Source organism: Stigmatopora argus, chromosome 4 (assembly GCF_051989625.1).
Source record: "Stigmatopora argus isolate UIUO_Sarg chromosome 4, RoL_Sarg_1.0, whole genome shotgun sequence".
In the NCBI taxonomy this organism is placed as follows: domain Eukaryota; kingdom Metazoa; phylum Chordata; class Actinopteri; order Syngnathiformes; family Syngnathidae; genus Stigmatopora; species Stigmatopora argus.
In genome coordinates this window covers 11,278,453-11,298,563 of record NC_135390.1, presented here as the reverse complement: position 1 = coordinate 11,298,563, position 20,111 = coordinate 11,278,453, and the positions used below count along the sequence as shown (strand labels likewise).

Genomic DNA, 20,111 nt, shown 5'->3' with positions numbered 1-20,111 from the left:
TGTGTGTGTGTGTGTGTGTGTGTGTGTGTGTGTGTGTGTGTGTGTGTGTGTGTGTGTGTGTGTGTGTGTGTGTGTGTGTGTGTGTGTGTGTGTGTGTGTGTGTGTGTGTGTGTGTGTGTGTGTGTGTGTGTGTGTGTGTGTGTGTGTGTGTGTGTGTGTGTGTGTGTGTGTGTGTGTGTGTGTGTGTGTGTGTGTGTGTGTGTGTGTGTGTGTGTGTGTGTGTGTGTGTGTGTGTGTGTGTGTGTGTGTGTGTGTGTGTGTGTGTGTGTGTGTGTGTGTGTGTGTGTGTGTGTGTGTGTGTGTGTGTGTGTGTGTGTGTGTGTGTGTGTGTGTGTGTGTGTGTGTGTGTGTGTGTGTGTGTGTGTGTGTGTGTGTGTGTGTGTGTGTGTGTGTGTGTGTGTGTGTGTGTGTGTGTGTGTGTGTGTGTGTGTGTGTGTGTGTGTGTGTGTGTGTGTGTGTGTGTGTGTGTGTGTGTGTGTGTGTGTGTGTGTGTGTGTGTGTGTGTGTGTGTGTGTGTGTGTGTGTGTGTGTGTGTGTGTGTGTGTGTGTGTGTGTGTGTGTGTGTGTGTGTGTGTGTGTGTGTGTGTGTGTGTGTGTGTGTGTGTGTGTGTGTGTGTGTGTGTGTGTGTGTGTGTGTGTGTGTGTGTGTGTGTGTGTGTGTGTGTGTGTGTGTGTGTGTGTGTGTGTGTGTGTGTGTGTGTGTGTGTGTGTGTGTGTGTGTGTGTGTGTGTGTGTGTGTGTGTGTGTGTGTGTGTGTGTGTGTGTGTGTGTGTGTGTGTGTGTGTGTGTGTGTGTGTGTGTGTGTGTGTGTGTGTGTGTGTGTGTGTGTGTGTGTGTGTGTGTGTGTGTGTGTGTGTGTGTGTGTGTGTGTGTGTGTGTGTGTGTGTGTGTGTGTGTGTGTGTGTGTGTGTGTGTGTGTGTGTGTGTGTGTGTGTGTGTGTGTGTGTGTGTGTGTGTGTGTGTGTGTGTGTGTGTGTGTGTGTGTGTGTGTGTGTGTGTGTGTGTGTGTGTGTGTGTGTGTGTGTGTGTGTGTGTGTGTGTGTGTGTGTGTGTGTGTGTGTGTGTGTGTGTGTGTGTGTGTGTGTGTGTGTGTGTGTGTGTGTGTGTGTGTGTGTGTGTGTGTGTGTGTGTGTGTGTGTGTGTGTGTGTGTGTGTGTGTGTGTGTGTGTGTGTGTGTGTGTGTGTGTGTGTGTGTGTGTGTGTGTGTGTGTGTGTGTGTGTGTGTGTGTGTGTGTGTGTGTGTGTGTGTGTGTGTGTGTGTGTGTGTGTGTGTGTGTGTGTGTGTGTGTGTGTGTGTGTGTGTGTGTGTGTGTGTGTGTGTGTGTGTGTGTGTGTGTGTGTGTGTGTGTGTGTGTGTGTGTGTGTGTGTGTGTGTGTGTGTGTGTGTGTGTGTGTGTGTGTGTGTGTGTGTGTGTGTGTGTGTGTGTGTGTGTGTGTGTGTGTGTGTGTGTGTGTGTGTGTGTGTGTGTGTGTGTGTGTGTGTGTGTGTGTGTGTGTGTGTGTGTGTGTGTGTGTGTGTGTGTGTGTGTGTGTGTGTGTGTGTGTGTGTGTGTGTGTGTGTGTGTGTGTGTGTGTGTGTGTGTGTGTGTGTGTGTGTGTGTGTGTGTGTGTGTGTGTGTGTGTGTGTGTGTGTGTGTGTGTGTGTGTGTGTGTGTGTGTGTGTGTGTGTGTGTGTGTGTGTGTGTGTGTGTGTGTGTGTGTGTGTGTGTGTGTGTGTGTGTGTGTGTGTGTGTGTGTGTGTGTGTGTGTGTGTGTGTGTGTGTGTGTGTGTGTGTGTGTGTGTGTGTGTGTGTGTGTGTGTGTGTGTGTGTGTGTGTGTGTGTGTGTGTGTGTGTGTGTGTGTGTGTGTGTGTGTGTGTGTGTGTGTGTGTGTGTGTGTGTGTGTGTGTGTGTGTGTGTGTGTGTGTGTGTGTGTGTGTGTGTATGTTTGTGATCGCTGCAAAATTCATATTTGTGAAATGTGCCAATAGATGGGCCACTACCTACTGTCAGGGATAGATTAGTCTGAGTTAATCTTGGTTAATCTCTCATATTTCTCCCATATTATGTAAATGTCAATGTTCTCAGCAATGTCTTCTGCAGAAATTCTCAAGAAATTGGGCAAACTTTTCTTTGTGTCCCAAAGGGATTTCAAGGCGCTCACTCCCATATCCAACCTGGCAGCCTGATTCTAGCCTGCCGCACACTGATGTAGTGTTTAAGCAACATTCCCTCAATGCTTTGTGACTTTATGCATCTCTTCTCTGAATTACCACGAACATCACAAAAATGCAGTATTTAAAAAAAATGGCTCAAATGTTACATTTGTTCTTGGAACAATTTAGATTAGTCATTTTAAGATGATATGAAAATAGGTCAACTTGTTTTACTTATTATCTTAGAGCAGTCAAAGACATTACTGTGCTTTGTTTTGAATTATGTCTGTCAGGAAGCTCACATTAACGCAGGTTCAAGGTCATCATTTTTTTTTGAAAAGGATCAAATACATGATTTAACTGTTTTGTTGTTATTTAGGTATTGTATTAAATATATGTTTATTTTGTTTTTATGAAATATTATTTAATCGAACTGGGCAGGGTGTCAGGAATCATTTTCTGCCAGAATTCCCATTTCAAATAGATTGGAAGGCCACGGAGTGAGTTAATAGTGACGGTACTACACAGTCTTATGTTAAGCCTTTTTTAGTATTATTAAAAACATATTGTATTTGTACAGAGAACATTTTGCACTTTTCTCCAGATTTGAAAGAGCTCAAAATCATGGAATATTTACAATATTAGTAGGTTTTGGTTGTGGGAATTGGATATCTCGATTTGAATGATCAACGAGTGTGCCAAGTATCTTCTTTTAAAATACCAGCTTAAGTGTTAGTATAAATAATATTTTTTAACTCATATTTCCTTAGCCTATTAATTTTCTGTTGCAAAATAATTAATACAAACATTTTACCCGTAGCAGTGCCAGTAAGGACCATTTAATTTCTGCCAACACAATCATATGAAGCAAAATTAGGACACATTTTAAAAAAAAGCCTTCTAATTAAATATATGCAGCCAGGAGTTTCATGTAGCCATTTATAATTCAGAGACTGAGTGCTCATTGTAGACTTTTTTTAATGAAGCTTAAACTCTAATAAAGATAAATACATGTGCTTGCTGCTACAGATGCAATGTATTTAATCATCTTTTGATAACAGCTATTTGTTTATTTGCCCGTTGACTCCATTTGACTAACCGAGGCAATGTAATGAATATGTATATTATTAGTATACATAATGTACATTATTGTATTTATTTTTAAGTTCTCTGTACTCTCGCTGTCTGAGGCAACGCTGATCTGATTCACAGGATGAATCCCCTCATGGTCTCAACAGCCAGCCAGCAGACATCACCGGTGTGTGGTGAGAATCACACGCACATGCACACAAATGCAGGTATTTTTTCTTTCTCCAGCAACACTATAACAGCATGTGAGGTGTCCTTTCCAGAGGCCTAGAACATTATAACCGGTATGACAAAATATATGTCACAATGTGTCTTCAGGAAGATAAGGAAGCCATCTGCCTACATGTCAATCATTGTGCATAATTTTTAAACCTTTGCAGGATTGGTAGTAGCATTTGTTAATGGAAATAGGTGCATGGACTGCATGGCTCGCCAATATGTGCCAAAACAACAGATGGATCTGTGATTCCTAACATTCTTCGCCAAATCAGATGTTGGTAGATATTACAACATGTAAGTCGTAACAACAAAGTCATGTCACGTATATACATTGTTTTAATCTCAGTATAAACTGGAAAGAATAAGAAAAAAACTGGAGAAAATAATCAAATGCAACACAGGTAAGCTACCTTATCACACAATTTGATACCGAGTAAACATGTCAAATGACAAAGGCAATTCAGTATCTTTTAACTTCAATGGTAAATTATTAAAAACGCCAAATGGGTCAATTTCGGTAATCTTACTTGATTTACTTTTTGCTAAGAAACTAGTAATTACTATTCTTAACGCAGCAGTGCCTCTTTGTGTCCGAATATCTAAATGTGCATGTGAGGTACTTGCTTGTTAAAAATGTGGCTATGTATATGACAAAAATCCTTCCATTTATACGCTCCATCAGGACTCTAAACTTGCGGTAACACGACACACAATCCCTTCTGTGTAATAACTTCGGGGTGAGGTAACATGAAAAGACATTGGGCGGTGATCTGCCTCCTACTGGCTGACTGAAGGTAAGTGAGAGACAGTGAGAGGTAAGTGATCCGCTCGGGGGGTGATGCGATGTATCCATCACGGCAGAATGCCAAATTACGAATTATCATTCTGAAATGATCACTTATTTGGGTCTTTTGCCGGGAAAACGCACCTTTATGGAGAAGCACTACCAATTTCGTCATACGCAGCTGGGTATGATGACAATTAGGCTTTTGTCGAGTCAATGATGATGACAAAGCCTATATCCGATTATTATTATTATTATGAATGGTAAAAACTACAAATCATAGAATAAACACAGTGGCTTTCATTGATAGTTATATACTAGGTCCGTTCAATTTTAACTGGGGAAGCCCAGTTTTCTCTGTTAAAACTCAATTTTAAATGGCAAAATCCCACTCTCCCAGCTAAAATGGATTTAAGTCATTTGGCGTCTACCGCTGTCAATGGGAGCCAATCAAAAGCTTTGTTTCGAACCTAATCAAATGATCAACTGATAAATAGTGCATGAAAAGCAACAGCTGTAAAATTAATAAATAGATTTGGGAAAAAATAAAGGAAACTGAAAGAAATTCAAACGATTTTGTTTGTGATGCGGCCTACCAACGTCTCAGTCCACCGGACCGAGTTATTTCTAAATCGTCAAAAACCACAAAAAGACTGTGAAATCAATACTGAGTCATTATGTTTTGCTTTCCGCAGCCTTTTTTTTAAGTCTTGAACTGTGGATAAATGCCGATGTTGCTGGCATTTATAAAAGCCCTTTAAGGCATTGTGAGTCTACTTTCAAGTGTGCGTCTCAAATTTTAACGCCCTGAATAAACTAAAAACTTCCCATTCCTCACAGATATCGCTCCTGAAGGTTGTGCAATCTTTGCGTTTCTGCTTTCATGTTTGATGACTCTAGGATGAAGTTGTTGCCATATAATCCCTCTCGGGCATTTGGCATTATCTTTTGTGTAGACAAGATTCACCTCAAACCCTCCTGTTATTCCTTGAGTTGTGTAAGATAGGCCGCACACATAAGCTGACACATGGCTTGGCCTCATCTGGCACTTCTACTTGAATATTTGAATAGCATTGAGGCGGTCAACTGTGTGGTGAATGCGACACAAAAACTGGGCTCCACGCTGATTGGTTTGTCAACACAGGCTGGCTTTCAATGGCTTGCACAAATGGGACTGTGTTTGTTATGCCTGCCGCTTCAATTCCAACTGAGATCTCTTGAATAGGTGAGAGCAATCTCATCAGATTTGAGCAGACAGAGCAAATCTAGCCTGTGTTGACAGACACACCAATCAGCAGGGCGCAGAGTGGGAATCTGTTTAACTGTCTGCCCCCTCGGCCGTTTGGCTCACTGTAATTGTGGATCTAAAGTAGAAACAAGGCAGCCGTCCCTTTAGAATGAGCAACATTCCTTGTGAATAAGCCTCATGCTGTGAGACATGTATGTGAAGAAACTGTCAATATTTGACTAAACGGTTTAAAGCTCGGATTTCTGTTTGTTAGTGATGTATGCTGTGTCTGTAGATGGAACTGAGCACATTACCATCAAATCACTGCAATTAGTACAAATAGCAAAGGGGTCTAGTGTCACCCAATGTTGGAAAGATGTACTGCGTGTGTCTACCATTCTGCAGCTAGAACAACTCAAAGAAAAACAAATAGGAGGATAATTGGGAGCAGGCATCAAGTTAACCCGTGTATTCAAACATGATTATGTTAGCTTTGTGTTCAGATTCACAGATTTTGCACATGTTGAAGTAAAAAAAAAATTTGATGGCATCATAATTTCAATATTCATACTTTTTTGGGCGTATTTGTGTAGTGTGCGGTGAGATTTTGTTCCCTGGTAAAATATTCTCTATGGGAACATAAAAGTTGGGGGACAACACTGACCTTGTGTTTTTAATCAACCAAGGTGTAGTAATGTGGTTCTGGTTGCCCTTGATGCAACACTTAAATATTATGCAGCCTGTCACCTGCCTTAGTCTGATTTAAAATGATTATAAATAAATCCCCTTCAATGGCAACCAATTTAATGCATTTGGGATGAGATTTTAAACAGTAACCTAGCGTCATTTTTGTCCTCTGCGAGATGGCCCTGTAACATTAGGATGCTTGTCGTACACATTAAATAGTTAAAGACTGCACAATTCTAGTGTTAAAATACATATTTAAGATGCAGATGTTTACATCTGCATGAATCATCTTTTTTTTTTAAACAGTCTCTTGGTGGACTGAATTCTCATTTATGGTTCCCACTATATTCCCTTCAGTCAGAATTCTCCACGGAGAAGCACTAAGACTGTGTTGACCTACATTGCTTCATATATTCTCAACATTCACTGTGTCTTTGACGATACTACCTCACTGTAGAAGTGGACGTAATCCCTTTATTAAGGTTTGAGAGTGGCCTCTCATTGGAAGTTTCCAAAAATGAGCATATAAAACCCACAATGTTTGAAAGACATTCAATACTTACCTGTTTTGTACGACATATTTTATTTTAACAAGCTTAGGAAAAAGGCAGCTAGTTGAGAGATTTTGTGTATTGTCAATTGGCAACACAAAAGAGGAAGTAAAAAATTGTATCAAAAGTATAAAATTGCTGTTTGCATTGTCCTCTAATACTTTTGTTCACACTTTTACATAGTAACATTTTGTTAGGTCATACTTTGTATAAGTGACATTTACGACACACAATACATACCTACAGGATTATTAAGAGTCATTAGGTATGATTAAATCATTAATATAGGGAAAATATTTCTATAAATATGGTTATTAGGGCGGCCCGGTGAATGAGTGGTTAGTGTGTCGGCCTCACAGCTCTGGAGTCCTGGGTTCAAATCCAGGTCGGTCCACCTGTGTGTAGTTTGCAAGATCTCCCTGGGCCTGCATGGATTTCCTCCGGGTACGCCGGTTTCCTCACACATTCCAAAGACATGCGTGGTAGGCTGATTGGACACTCTAAATCAGGCGTGTCAAACTCATTTTTTGTTGCGGGCCACGTTGTAGTTTCGATTTCATCCGGAGGGCCAGTATGTCTTCCAACTAGGCTGCCAAAATTAATTGATTAATACATTGACAGCTTTCATCAATCGTGCTGATCGATAGATCATTTTTGGACATTCAAATTTGTACAAATGGTCTGCAATTATTGATTTAAAATGAGCAAACACAGGAAATATTCCCTTTACATCTATAATCTTCATTTCAATTTGATCATAAATCAGAAAGTTGGCACTCATGACTTACTTTCTCGGGCCGCACAAAATGATGCTGCGGGCCAGATTTGGCCCCCGGGCCGCCACTTTGACACCTGTGCTCTAAATTTTTCCTATCTTTGAGTGCGAGCGTGAATGGTTGCGATCAGCTGGCAGTTCAGAAAATGAGATGAGATGGTCTTTAGGTTGTTTGGTAATTGTAGATGCAAGAACTCTGTGTTAGCAATGTTTATAGAATAAGCAAATATATCACAGTCACATTATAGGTAGGTGTACTTATACATCGATACATGCAACATTTTATCTGTGTCTGACTATAACCATTTTTCTCTTTTATGGATTCCCTTTGAGGGAGGTTTTTATATGTTGGGTGTAGGTGATGGCCCAGACGAGACATGCAAGATTGCCGTTATCCCTCCAAATGAAAAAGATTACATTTTCAGCTATTGTAATAGTGATGGCTCTGATATTGACAACTGGATAAGGGGATGATATGCTATTTGCAGCACAGATTAACACTGGAGAAGTATATGCTTAATTTGCTGGCACAAATGAAAACATGGACAGCATTGTTATGCTGAAGAGCCACTTAAGGTTAACAAAATAAACAGATAAATAACCTTTTAAATTTTAAAAAGGGAATAAAAATCAACAGAGGGACGTACTGTTCATGGTTGCCTTCACCTCCCCAGTGTTCCTTTTCCAACTACCTTCACTTTTATGAAGCCTATGTCCTGCCCCAAAATACTTCTTTTGAATTTAGGGAGGATGTGGATTGAGCCTTAATTCCAACACCTAATCTAAGAATCACAGTATGAAGAGAATGTGCTAACCACTGGTGACCATTGTAGCATTTTCTTCAAGTTAATAAGAAAATGGGAAATTCTCTGTTGCAAATGAGCTGTGGAAAGAATGTTAGAATACAGGACAGATTTTGAACGATTCAATATTTCTTTAATGAATAAACCGTGATCTTAATAGGCACACATTTCATTTATGTTTCTACTTAAAAGTGCCCTTTCCTTCTTTTGTCAACAGGTTTTCAAAAGTAAATCCATCTGACCTTGATTTAAGTCCAGGTGACTGTGTGGATTATTTATGCTTTTCTTTTCTGGTGAGACACCATTACGCCAACACATTCCATATGAGATTAATAGGTGTCAGGCAGCTAAATGCCAATTAGAAGAAAAAAAGAAGACTGCAGTGCAATTTGTCACAGAAGTTACACCTTGGATGTGTTATCACAAGCTCAGAGCAAAGAAAAAGCAATCAGTTGAGAGTGAAACTCAACTAACACTAAACAGTAATATAGTTTTTTCTGTTTGGAATTTTTGATAAAGTCAGTCAATTTGGAACCAAGACTGCCATTAGAGGTACTGCAGGTAATACATTGAATAATGTCACACAATGTGTGCCAAAAGATAAAATATGAACATTACAAAGAAGTCATCTCCCATTGTTATTGAAAGTTTTTACATTGTTAGAACTACAGTTGTACCAATACATCCCTATTATATTTAGATAACTGACTTTTTAATAGCACATAAATCAATGATGAAAAGATATACAGTTGAACTTATTGACATGTATTTTTTTCTTCTCATTTTACAGGCAAGCTGATGTCAAACTTTCCCAGTATTAGCCTAACATTTTGTTTAGTACAGCATGAAAGGAAACCTGAAAGTACACCTTTTACTTGTATAATTTATGTTTTTTTCCCCCTTAAATTTTCTCATGCTATACCATAGACAAAACTTCAGGGATATTGCTTACGAAACATATTGAGGGAAATAATTGGTGGCAAGTTGGTAGAACGCAAACAAGAATTTCTCCCTCCCAAGACATTTGCTTGTAGTGGTGAGCGAGCTTTGTGTTGCATAATGGATATGGTCAAACTCTACAATAGTAATTTCTTTTCATAAATTGCATTCAGCTCCCTTGTGCATGATGCTCTGTCCTCAGTTAATATTTAATACAATGATTTTTGTGCCTCTGTCAAAGAAATAGCAACTCAATTGAACGTGGCCTTCCTCTTCTGCTTTCTTCTAAAACTCACAACGATTCACTTAAAAAATTGATGCAGCGGATCAAGTTCACGTGGCACTTATTAAGCCATTAAAAACATTCATTCCCATTGTTTAAACATGTCAAAGGCCTACAGCTCTCATATTGTTACATCAGCGAAATGAAAATGCTAGGTAATTGAAGAAAAAAAGTAAAGCAGAGTCAGAGCATTAATTGCCAGAAATGAAAATGCTGGTTCCGTTGTGAATAATTCTTCAAGTCAACTCGCACTGAATTCAGTTTTTTTTTTTCTCTTTCTTTTGATACCCACTTTATTTGCTGTTTACAACATCCTCTGTATTATATGAGAATGTTTGGATATTGTTAGCCCTCAAGGACTTACTATGCAGTGAGACCTCTACATTGTCCTAAACTTGAATATTAGTGGCACACAGCCAACCACTAAAGCAACGCGTAACCTCAGTTTCTCGATTTCACTGCATTCGCACTAAAAAATAAAAAAATAATTCACATTTCTTTTTCTTACCACCAAATCTATGACAGTCTCTTTCAGGGTGAGGATGGCATGGCATAGTTGTTCGCCAATCTTTTTATACAACATATACAAAGGAACAATGTTTGTGGCCATCTTATCATACTGCTCTAATGTATTCTATCTAGACTCACCCTTTTTTCCTTTTAAAAAAAGACCATGTATAGTAAGGCTATTTTTTTATCAAATAAAAAATAGACCATGTATAGTAAAGCTTCTGTTAAAAACCAATAAACCGCCTAGATTACTTCTACAATACATTTTCCTTTTTGATGACATTTGAGAGAGCTCCTTTTACCACTTCTGAATGACTTGGGGAAGCAAACATGATTTTCCCCTCAAATATTCAGTCTAGAATCTGATTGAAATGCTATTGGTTGACTCTTCCTGCTGGAAAATCCTCTTGTGTTGCTGATTTAATGTCATTCTGCAAGAAATTTCAGTCAACAAAATCTCTTCACAAAGTTGTATAAGATTCATTGCCAGTTATAGAACCCAACAGGTTAATAGGAGTGGGAGATGCAGTTATTTTTTTACAAAGAGCCTGGTAGCTTTGAATATTGTTTTCTCTTCGAGGTGGAGTAAAAGACAGATATATTTTGTGAAGAAAAGAGCCATTTGCACTACAAGGAGTAATAACACAATGCTGCTTAAGGCATTCAGCCCTGTAGCATCATCCCTTAAATGCCAATATTTATTCTGCTCGATCAGTAAGTACACTATGAATGTGTTAAATGAACAAATCCCATAAATTAATAGACATCAAATCCGTCTTGGTACTAACAAAACAACATCACTGAATTTTCATGGGCCTTGTGACTCTTTTGTGTATTTTGATTTGGACTAAACATTGATCTTGCAGTCACAGGTCAGGTAATAATTGATAATGATTCTCCTGTGGTAGCTCCCCCATTTTTCTGTCTTCTGAAAAGGGCAGACAGGCCACAAATGCTGCCTCCTTTCCACTGTGCCAGTGTTGCATCTGGTTGATTAATTATCCAGGATCATTATGCCCATAATCGTTATCGTATATTCACGGGGAAAACGGCAATGTGTCTTCATCACTCTGTAATCTGGGATGCCTCGGAGCCCTGCTGTAATGTTAGATGACCTTGAGTGGCCTTTATTGTACTAATGAACATAAATGGATGATGTTCTGCAACAATTTTATGTGTTTGTTGAGGCATGTTGCACACTTTCATGTGCTATGACCCCTCCGCTATATAACACGGGTTCAAGTATTCCAAGATGGGTAAGAACCTGCTGTTTTTTCCTGTATTTTTTATCTTATGTAACAGTCTTCGAAATCTGAATCATCAGAGGTAAATGAGGCAGGTAGAATTGCATCTATGATAGCTGCACTGATCTTACCCTGATATTCTGAAATAAATGCAGCAGTTTACTCATAAAATTACTTTGCATCAGGCTTTTACAACAATAATCACTGATTTTAATAAAATAACTGTTATTGTACACAATGCAATGAAGCATTCTTTGCATTTCAAATGTTAAATTTTTAATGGAGTCAGATAGCCTGGAATAAAGGTGAGTTGATGTAAAATACTAAGTAAAATGTTACTCAATATTTGAGTGTACTAACATACTGTTTTATAGATCAAGACCACAAAAACTCACTATTCTACGTCATCAAAACATGGACATTGAGTTGGGAGGACAAACCACCTCGTGGAGTGCGGTAAGCAAGCCACCATCTTTTCCACATTCAATATGGGCGTGGTTGCGCCTGTTGTCGGCACAGCTGGGTAAATTAAGCACATGCGCAGTGTCTCACCCCTATGAATAGCCATTCGATGCTGACGGACGACGAGCACAAGGTAAGTCGTTGAGCAATTTACTGGCCTAAGTGCATTTTTATCACACTACCGGTAGATTTTTTTAGTAGTCAGTTGAGCCCAAAACGCCAACAAGGCTGTTAGTTTAATGCTAGGTTGAACACACCGTCGACAATTAAAGTTTGGGCTCCTTTTCCACACCGGCTGTGATCCGCATGTGACTAGTTAACTTAGCACGAGCGTCAAGGCGATGCGTCCCATTTGACTTAAAAAGTTTGTTGTCCGTTATCTATCCATTATTGAGTAGTCCTGTCTCTTTTTAATTTAATCAAACAAGGCTGAGACATCAACGGACAGTTTGCTAGGTAAAGGCTCACTCAAAAATTACATCCAGAGGTACGACTTAGTTCCTGGTGTTTTGTATGTGTTGGAATACAAATTTCAAATTATCCTGCGGGCCTGATCGAACCTCCTTGGGGGCCGGTTCCGGCCCGCGGGCCGTATGTTTGACACCCCTGCTCTACACTCTACACACACACACTCTACACTCTACACACTCTACACTCTACACACACACACTACACTCTACACACACACTCTACTCTCTACACTCTACACACACTACACTCTACACACACTACACACTACACACACACACTCTACACACACTACACACACTACACACTACACACACACACACACTCTACACACACACTCTACACACACACACAAACACACTCTACACACATACACACTCTACACACATACAATGTATGTGTATGTATTACATACACATACATACACACACACATACACACATACATACATACATACACACACATACACACATACATACATACATATACACACATACACACACTCTACACATAGACACACACACACTACACACACTCTACACACTCATACACACTCACACACTACACACACACACTCTACACACACACACTCTACACACACACACTCTACACACACACTACACACACACACACACTACACACACACACACTCTACACACACACACACTACACTCTACACACACACACTACACTCTACACACACACACTCTACACACTCACGCTACTAACACACACACACACATACAATGTATGTGTATGTATTACATACACATACATACACACTCACACTCTACACCAGGGGTGTCAAACTCATTTCGCATCGTGGGCCACATACGGCCTAGGGAGATGCCAAGTGGGCCGGACCATTAAAATTATACCATGCTCTGCTATAAATAACCCAAATATCATGTCTTTCCTTTGTTTTGGTGTAAAGAAGCACAAGAACATTAGGGAAATATTGAAATTGAATGAACTATCCTTTTTCAAACCATTTCATGAAACACCTCATATTTCCTTAGACAAATGTGCAATTGACTTTTATCATTCACAAATATGCATTGCAACTGATCCCACTGATTGTACAAAGGCACAAAACTTTAATTGGTACTGAAAAATATAGTCATGCACTTTAAGATTAAATGAGACTTTTAAAGAAAGGAATTTTTAAACCACTTACACATACGCATATAAAATCTAAATGTAATCCCTGCGTGCACCTTACAAACTAAGGAGAGTGATTTTAAATGTGTGATGAAGAAAGTGTTCGCCTGTCCTGTAAATCTGTAAACTTCATACATGAAACATACATACACATACAATACATACTGAAAATTTATGGAGTTGCTGCTGTTTTCAGTCTGTCTCAGTGATGCGGCTTGTCTTCTACTCTGATGGAAAGAGTGCGCCCCTTAGCGGATAATCCATCAATTGCAGCGAATTAAAAATATTTATTCCATGTCTTCTTTGCATTTTTTCCACTTTCAAATTATCCTGCGGGCCTGATCGAACCTCTTTGGGGGCCGGTTCCGGCCCGCGGGCCGTATGTTTGACACCCCTGCTTTAGCCAAATGAATCCCAATTGAAAAAGCATATCCAAGTATGTAACCTTAGAAGTCAAAAACAAACACTGAAGTGCATGTCACCGCAATGTTCATAATGTGCAATATTGTATCTTAAAGTATTAAAGCCCAACCAAAAAGTATTTACAGTACGTTATTATGAAAACAATGTATTTATTTTGAAGTATTAATGCCCAACCTAAAAGTATTTGCAGCCCCAGCCCCCTGACTAATGCACTCTACGATGAAAACGATCTCTTTTTTTTGTGTCTATGTGTAATAGGCGTGGCCGAGGCGTGGCTGTGGTCAGAGTTCAAAAGACCCGCCGCCATTTTTCAAAATGGCGGATGAACCGGAGGCTGGGCGCGTTGGACTGCTGAGCTGCTCAGAATTGACGATTTCCCGAAGAAAGACCCGACAAACTTCTTCCAGGACAATGCAGCGCGTTCGGTACTTTGCCTTTTGGGGATTTCGTAGCCCCAGTTCTCATTTCAAGAGTGCTTTTTGACGGGAACGTGCTTCATTGGCGTGATGTAGCCCCGACGTGGATGCAAACACAAATGTTTGCTAGCAAGTTGGCTACATTGCATCACCTATTGCTCTTAATGTTTAAAAAGAAACCCTTCCATTGTGTGTTTCAGTCCCTCAACGAGGACAGACTGCTGGGAAACATCAAGAATGTGGCCATAACGGCCAAAAAGGAGCAGTTTGTTGGCAAAGTGAGTCTTTTTTTAATAGCTTCTAATTCCTCTACCCGTGTAATTGGATTGGATAACTTGATTCATCCCGTATTCGGGAAATTTTGTTGTCACAGTAATGTTTAGATATCAGCGACCAGTGTTCACGGCTTTCCTAAATTATCTTGTTTAGCATCATGATACACTCCAATTTTGAATGAAGACACTTTAACTGGGTTGGCGTTGATTTTTTAATAGCAAGATCCTGTGTGGGTAACTCACACTCAAACTAGTGCCATCAAGTGGAGGTGTAAGGAATAAACAGTACACTTCTAGAATACGTATATACCTTTGCCCTTCCTAAAGGAAGACTTCAGGGCTTGGACCTTTTGATTTTTAATTGTGGTTTTGACAAAACCTAAGCGAGACATTCATTCAACCGTAGCGCAGGGGTCATTTTTGACTCGTTTAAACAACCATTTTTCCTCCGTCTAAGAGCTTTGTGAGACGTATTTTATTTTTTTGATTGAATGGGAGTCATTTGTGCATCAAAATGGTTAAATAAGCAATGACATAATCATGCTGTGGTGTTTTGCAGAGGTTTAAAGCCATGGAGATGGTGGAAGCTGTCCAAATCTACAAGACCAAAGAAGTCGTGTATGACGTAAGACCTGTTTTTCAGGTTATTTGATTTTAATGTCATGTGTACTAAAAATACTCTATTTTGCTTCTCTTCAAGGTCACCAAACCAATGCTGAAGAAAGGTGACTTTGGAGCGTGGCACAGCCTTTGACACCAACATCTTGAGGGCCCCTATCCAGTATGTTTTCCATATCTCCCACCACATCTGAAAAGAGAGATGGGTCCTTCTGATGTTGGTAAAACCTAACTTGGTAATCTTTGTTTTTTGGTCAAACCTTTTGACCTAACTGACCCCCATTCTATTTTTTTAATGTTGGACTTAGTCTATTGTGCTTAGACCCTCTTTTTTTTTCCTCCCCAGAGCCAAGGAGATATTCATCAATGGAAACACCACCTCATCTTTAAATGCTGGAAGACTAATGTGAATTTCTCAATTACCCCATTTTGTGGGAAAATAAAACCTTTGAAATATACTCATGTATTTTTCTTCATAGAATAGCAAAGGAATGCAAGCAACATGACATTTTAGAATTTTTATTCAAAGAAATACATTTGCACACTTAGGATCACATTGATTGGCGTAGCTGGTGTTCCCTCAACTGCAGACAAAGGCAACACCGAAAAAAAAAAGACCATTGAGGGTCTTGGGTCTTTTTTCTCCAAGTGTTTTAACAAAGACAAATGACACTCAAATCTCTTTTATTGAAATTTCTGATTGAAAAAAAAAAAAGAAATCCTCCTCACCTTAGGGATCAGGACATCACCTATAAAATAAGAGGGGGTTAGTAAATTGCAACTCTCGTCAATAAAATAATGTGAGATTGGAATGTTTTGACTTGGATACATTACAATATAACCCGGAAATAAGCTGCTTCAGGTAGCCAGCGCTATCGCATTTCGATCTTAATCCATATACGTCTGACGAAATAGTGCGTGCTTTGTGTGTCTAAAATACAGAAATAGCACTCGTTACTGACACTGCGGCGTGAAAATACGGTATTAACCTCAGAGCAGAGTTCAGAGACGATGCATCATCTTCAAGTGGGCAACCTGGGAAGATCACCTGGTCCTACAGGGTCTGGACATCACCATGGACCTGGTGCATGCAAAAAAATAGAGCAAAAGTTATCATATTCAGAGACTGGAGATTCAACAGATGTGTTTAGGTGGGGTTTTTTGGTCATTAGTATTACCTTGATACCTTGATACCTTGGCCCAGTCTCCTCTCCCCTCAAGGGTGTGCATGGTTCTGGACACACGGGAACAGCTTCATCTTGATTTAACCAAGCTATTTGGGAAGTGCAAACAATTATTACAGGAAAGAGAAATCTTAAAGTAAATGATCAAGATAAAGAATGAAAATAAGTTAGTGAGTGCTCGGTGCTAATTTCCCCTTTCCAGACAAAGCGATTCAATATACAGACTGATGTTTAAAAACTAGGAGAAAGTCGGCTTAACCATTTTGGTATCAATGATTTTTGTTTAAAACAGGATTACAAATTGGAAAAGGGCGTTTAGCAATCGCAGTGAAAACTATCATTACATTCAACACACCTTCACCTGGCAAACTGACCGTTGATATCTCGGCTTTGTTTGATAAAATGAAGTCTTCCCCCACGACTCAATAATGGAGAGAATACGGACAAAATACTTTTGAAGTCAAATGTCGTGAGGCTAATGCTAAGCTAGCTAGTGACATGCCAAGGAGGCCATACTTCAAATGTCGACGGTGTGTTCGACCTGGCAATAAACTAACAGATTTGTTGGCGTTTTGGCTCAATTGATTCCTAAAAAAATCTCCCGGTAGGGTGTTAAAAATGCACATAGGCCAGTAAATTGCTCTAGTCTAGGGCTTACCTCGTTTGGGTGCTAGTCGTTCGACCGACAGCATGGAAATGGCTGTTCCAAAGGGCGAGATGCTGCGCAGGTGCATAATTTAAGCACCTGCGTCACCAATGGGCGTAACCACGCCCATAGGAGGTGATTTGTCCTCCCGACTCAATGACCATGTTTGGAAGATGACGTACTATAGTCGCCATTTTTGTAGTCTTGATGCTGTAAAAGAGTGTTCGTTTTTTTTTTTAATATAAAAAGCCTTACTTTGCATGGTCATTTTTAAAAAATAAAAAGCCTTACTATACATGGTCATTTTTTAAAGAAAAAAGCCTTACTATACATGGTCATGTTTTACAAATTAAAAAGCCTTACTATATACTATGTCGTATTTTAAGAAAAAAAGCCTTACTATACTATGTCGTTTTTTTTTAAAGAAAAAAAGCCTTACTATATACACTATGTCGTATTTTAAGAAAAAAAGCCTTACTATACTATGTCGTTTTTTTTTAAGAAAAAAAGCCTTACTATATACACTATGTCGTTTTTTAGGAAAAAAACCTTACTATACTATGTCGTTTTTTAGCAAAAAAGCCTTACTATACTATGTCGTTTTTTAGGAAAAAAAGCCTTACTATACTATGTCGTTTTTTAAGAAAAAAAGCCTTACTATACTATGTCGTTTTTTAAAGAAAAAAAGCCTTACTATATACCAGGGGTGTCAAACTCATTTCGCATCGTGGGCCACATACGGCCTAGGGAGATGTCAAGTGCGCCGGACCATTAAAATTATACCATGCTCTGCTATAAATAACCAAAATATCATGTCTTTCCTTTGTTTTGGTGTAAAGAAGCACAAGAACACTAGGAAAATATTGAAATTCAATGAACTATCCTTTTACAAAACATTTCATGAAACACCTCATATTTCCTTAGACAAATGTGCAATTGACTTTTATCATTCACAAATATGCATTGCAACTGATCCCACTGACTCCAGTCTATTTTCCATGTCTTCCAACAAGCTCCTAGATAGTTTGCTAATGAGTTGATCATTTGATTCAGATGTGAGGGGATGTTGGTGTCAAAGACTGCCATTCCCCGCGTCACCTTTTCTTTAGCGTTGATTTGGTAAACTTGGGTGGATGCTGAAGAGAAGCAAGATACAAAATGAGTAGGTTTAGAACACATGGCATGAAAATAATAGATAACCTTAACCACAACTTCTGCCTCAACTTCTTTGGTCTTCTCGTCAATTTCAACTGCTTTCACCTCCACTGTCTCGGTGGCTTTAAACATCTACAAAACACCACAGCGTGATTATGAAATTGCTTATTTAACCATTTTGATGCAAAAATTACCCACATGCCATTTCATCCTGGATGAGTTCTTCATTTCAAATCCATTCATTTTTTTAAAAATAAATATGCCAAAAAGTCATCATTGCTTCCATTTCTTCTTACACTGAGGAAAAATTGTTATTTTTACCATATGCTTAAACTTGAGTCAAAAGTCACCCGTGCACTATGGTCGAATGAATGTCTCACTTAGGTTGTCAAAACCACATTTAAAAATGAAAAGTTCCAAGCCCTAAGGTCTTCCTTTAAGAAAGTGAAGGGAAAACAAGCTCAGGGCAAAGGTATATTCTATAAGTGGACAGTAATCCCTCAAATATCACGGCTTCAACATTTTTTTTTTTTGGGGGGGGGTAAAATCAAATGTGAAATTCCACACTGAAACTTGCCAGCGGAAGCCACTTACTATTAAAACTCAGTACTGAAGTAAAGTGCATAAAAATGCAAAAATCCACAATGACATTTGCAAGCAGAAGCCACGACCCTGTCCTCCGCTTGCTACTAGGACTCAGCATTGAAGTATTTGTTTTATATAAGGGTGACCCTACTTCACGGTTTTTCATTTATTGAGGACATGTCTGGTCTCCATGAACCACGATAATTGAGGGATTACTGTACTTCTTATTCCTTACATCAGGGGTGTCAGACTCTGGTTGGTTCGCGGGCCACGTTAACGTCAACTCCATTTCATGTGGGCCGGACCATAGAATTTTTATAAATGGATTAAAAGCCCTGAATATTCAGTTTTTTATAGATCTAAAACAATGTTTATTTTAGCTTTTTATATATTTTTAGATTTTACAAAATGATTTTTGAACTAAAAACAGAAAAAAATGGATTAAAAAATTACAAGTATTGATTTAAAAGGGGGAAAATCAGGAAATTTAATATACGTATATACTTTTCATTTTCATTTGATCCTAAAACAGAAAGTCGACACTCTTGATTTACTTTCCCGGGCCACACAAAATGATGCGTCGGGCCAGATTTGGCCCCCGGGCCGCCACTTTGACACATGCCTTACATCACTGATGGCATTTGTGTGGGCGCTATTATCAACATGTTCTTGCTATTACAAATCCACACCAAGCCAGTTATTTGTCATAATGAAAAACCATCTAATTGAGCAAAGCCGTAAATACTGAATGCCGACATTACACGGATAGAGAAAATTGAATATCAAAATATGACTCACTTTCCGACAAACAACTCATAATGGCGTCGAGAAGCTGCTCCTTTTTGGCCACGTTTTCCAGCAGTCTGTGCTCGTTGAGGAACTGAAACACACAGTGGAATAATTTCTTTTTAAACATAAAGAGCTAGATGTAACGCAATGTAGCCAATTTGTTTACAAACATTTTTCAGTCTCCAACCACATGGGGCTACATCACGCCAAGGAATCATGCTCCCGTCAAAAAGCACTCTTACAATGAGAACTGGGATTTCGAAATCCCCAAATGACAACCTACCGAATGCGCTGCATTGTCCTGTGAGAACTTTATCAGGTCTTTCTTCGGTAAATCGTCACGTCTGAGCTGCTCTGCAGTCCACGTCCGTACGAGCTCCTGGCTCATCCGTGAAAAATGGCGGCCGTTTGAACTGTGACGTCGGTGATGCGTATTAAAAACAAACACAAAAATACATTGTTTTCATAATAACGTGTATCAGACTAATATGGAGCATAAAATAAAAGCATTTTTTGTTTTCTATTTTTTTGTGCATTATTAAAATTATATATATGTAAATACCTTCAGTATTGCTATGGCTGAATCAATCCAACCCTCAATAACTATTTTATGGCTATAAAACCTTTACTGCAGCTACCGCTGCAACACATAAAAAGCATCAATAATAACCGCATACAATTG

General features: G+C 39.1%; 2 protein-coding genes across 10 annotated transcripts; one reads left to right on the top strand and one right to left on the bottom strand.

Annotated features, from left to right (window-relative positions):
* The first annotated feature begins 3,348 nt into the window (after positions 1 to 3,348).
* On the top strand, positions 3,349 to 15,346 carry LOC144072780 (uncharacterized). The gene is made up of 7 exons (XM_077598078.1): positions 3,349 to 3,400; positions 3,605 to 3,686; positions 5,128 to 5,224; positions 9,199 to 9,307; positions 14,169 to 14,455; positions 15,012 to 15,077; positions 15,153 to 15,346. Exons 1-7 carry the CDS (start codon positions 3,349 to 3,351, stop codon positions 15,204 to 15,206), a joined length of 747 nt encoding a protein of 248 aa, XP_077454204.1. The 3' UTR covers positions 15,207 to 15,346.
* Positions 15,347 to 15,573: 227 nt separating this feature from the next.
* LOC144072770 (peptidyl-prolyl cis-trans isomerase FKBP3-like) lies at positions 15,574 to 19,860 on the bottom strand. Of its 9 annotated transcripts, none has more exons than XM_077598063.1 (8): positions 19,713 to 19,860; positions 19,439 to 19,520; positions 17,884 to 18,187; positions 16,913 to 17,110; positions 16,265 to 16,343; positions 16,119 to 16,151; positions 15,905 to 16,001; positions 15,574 to 15,819 (listed from the first exon to the last, which is right to left on the bottom strand). In XM_077598063.1, exons 4-7 carry the CDS (start codon positions 16,986 to 16,988, stop codon positions 15,959 to 15,961), a joined length of 231 nt encoding a protein of 76 aa, XP_077454189.1. In that variant the 5' UTR covers positions 16,989 to 17,110; positions 17,884 to 18,187; positions 19,439 to 19,520; positions 19,713 to 19,860; the 3' UTR covers positions 15,574 to 15,819; positions 15,905 to 15,958. The 9 variants fall into 9 exon arrangements, with proteins under 9 accessions (XP_077454189.1, XP_077454191.1, XP_077454192.1 ...); XM_077598065.1 differs by having other exon boundaries at positions 17,999 to 18,187; XM_077598066.1 differs by having other exon boundaries at positions 18,101 to 18,187.
* Between the last annotated feature and the right edge of the window lie 251 nt (positions 19,861 to 20,111).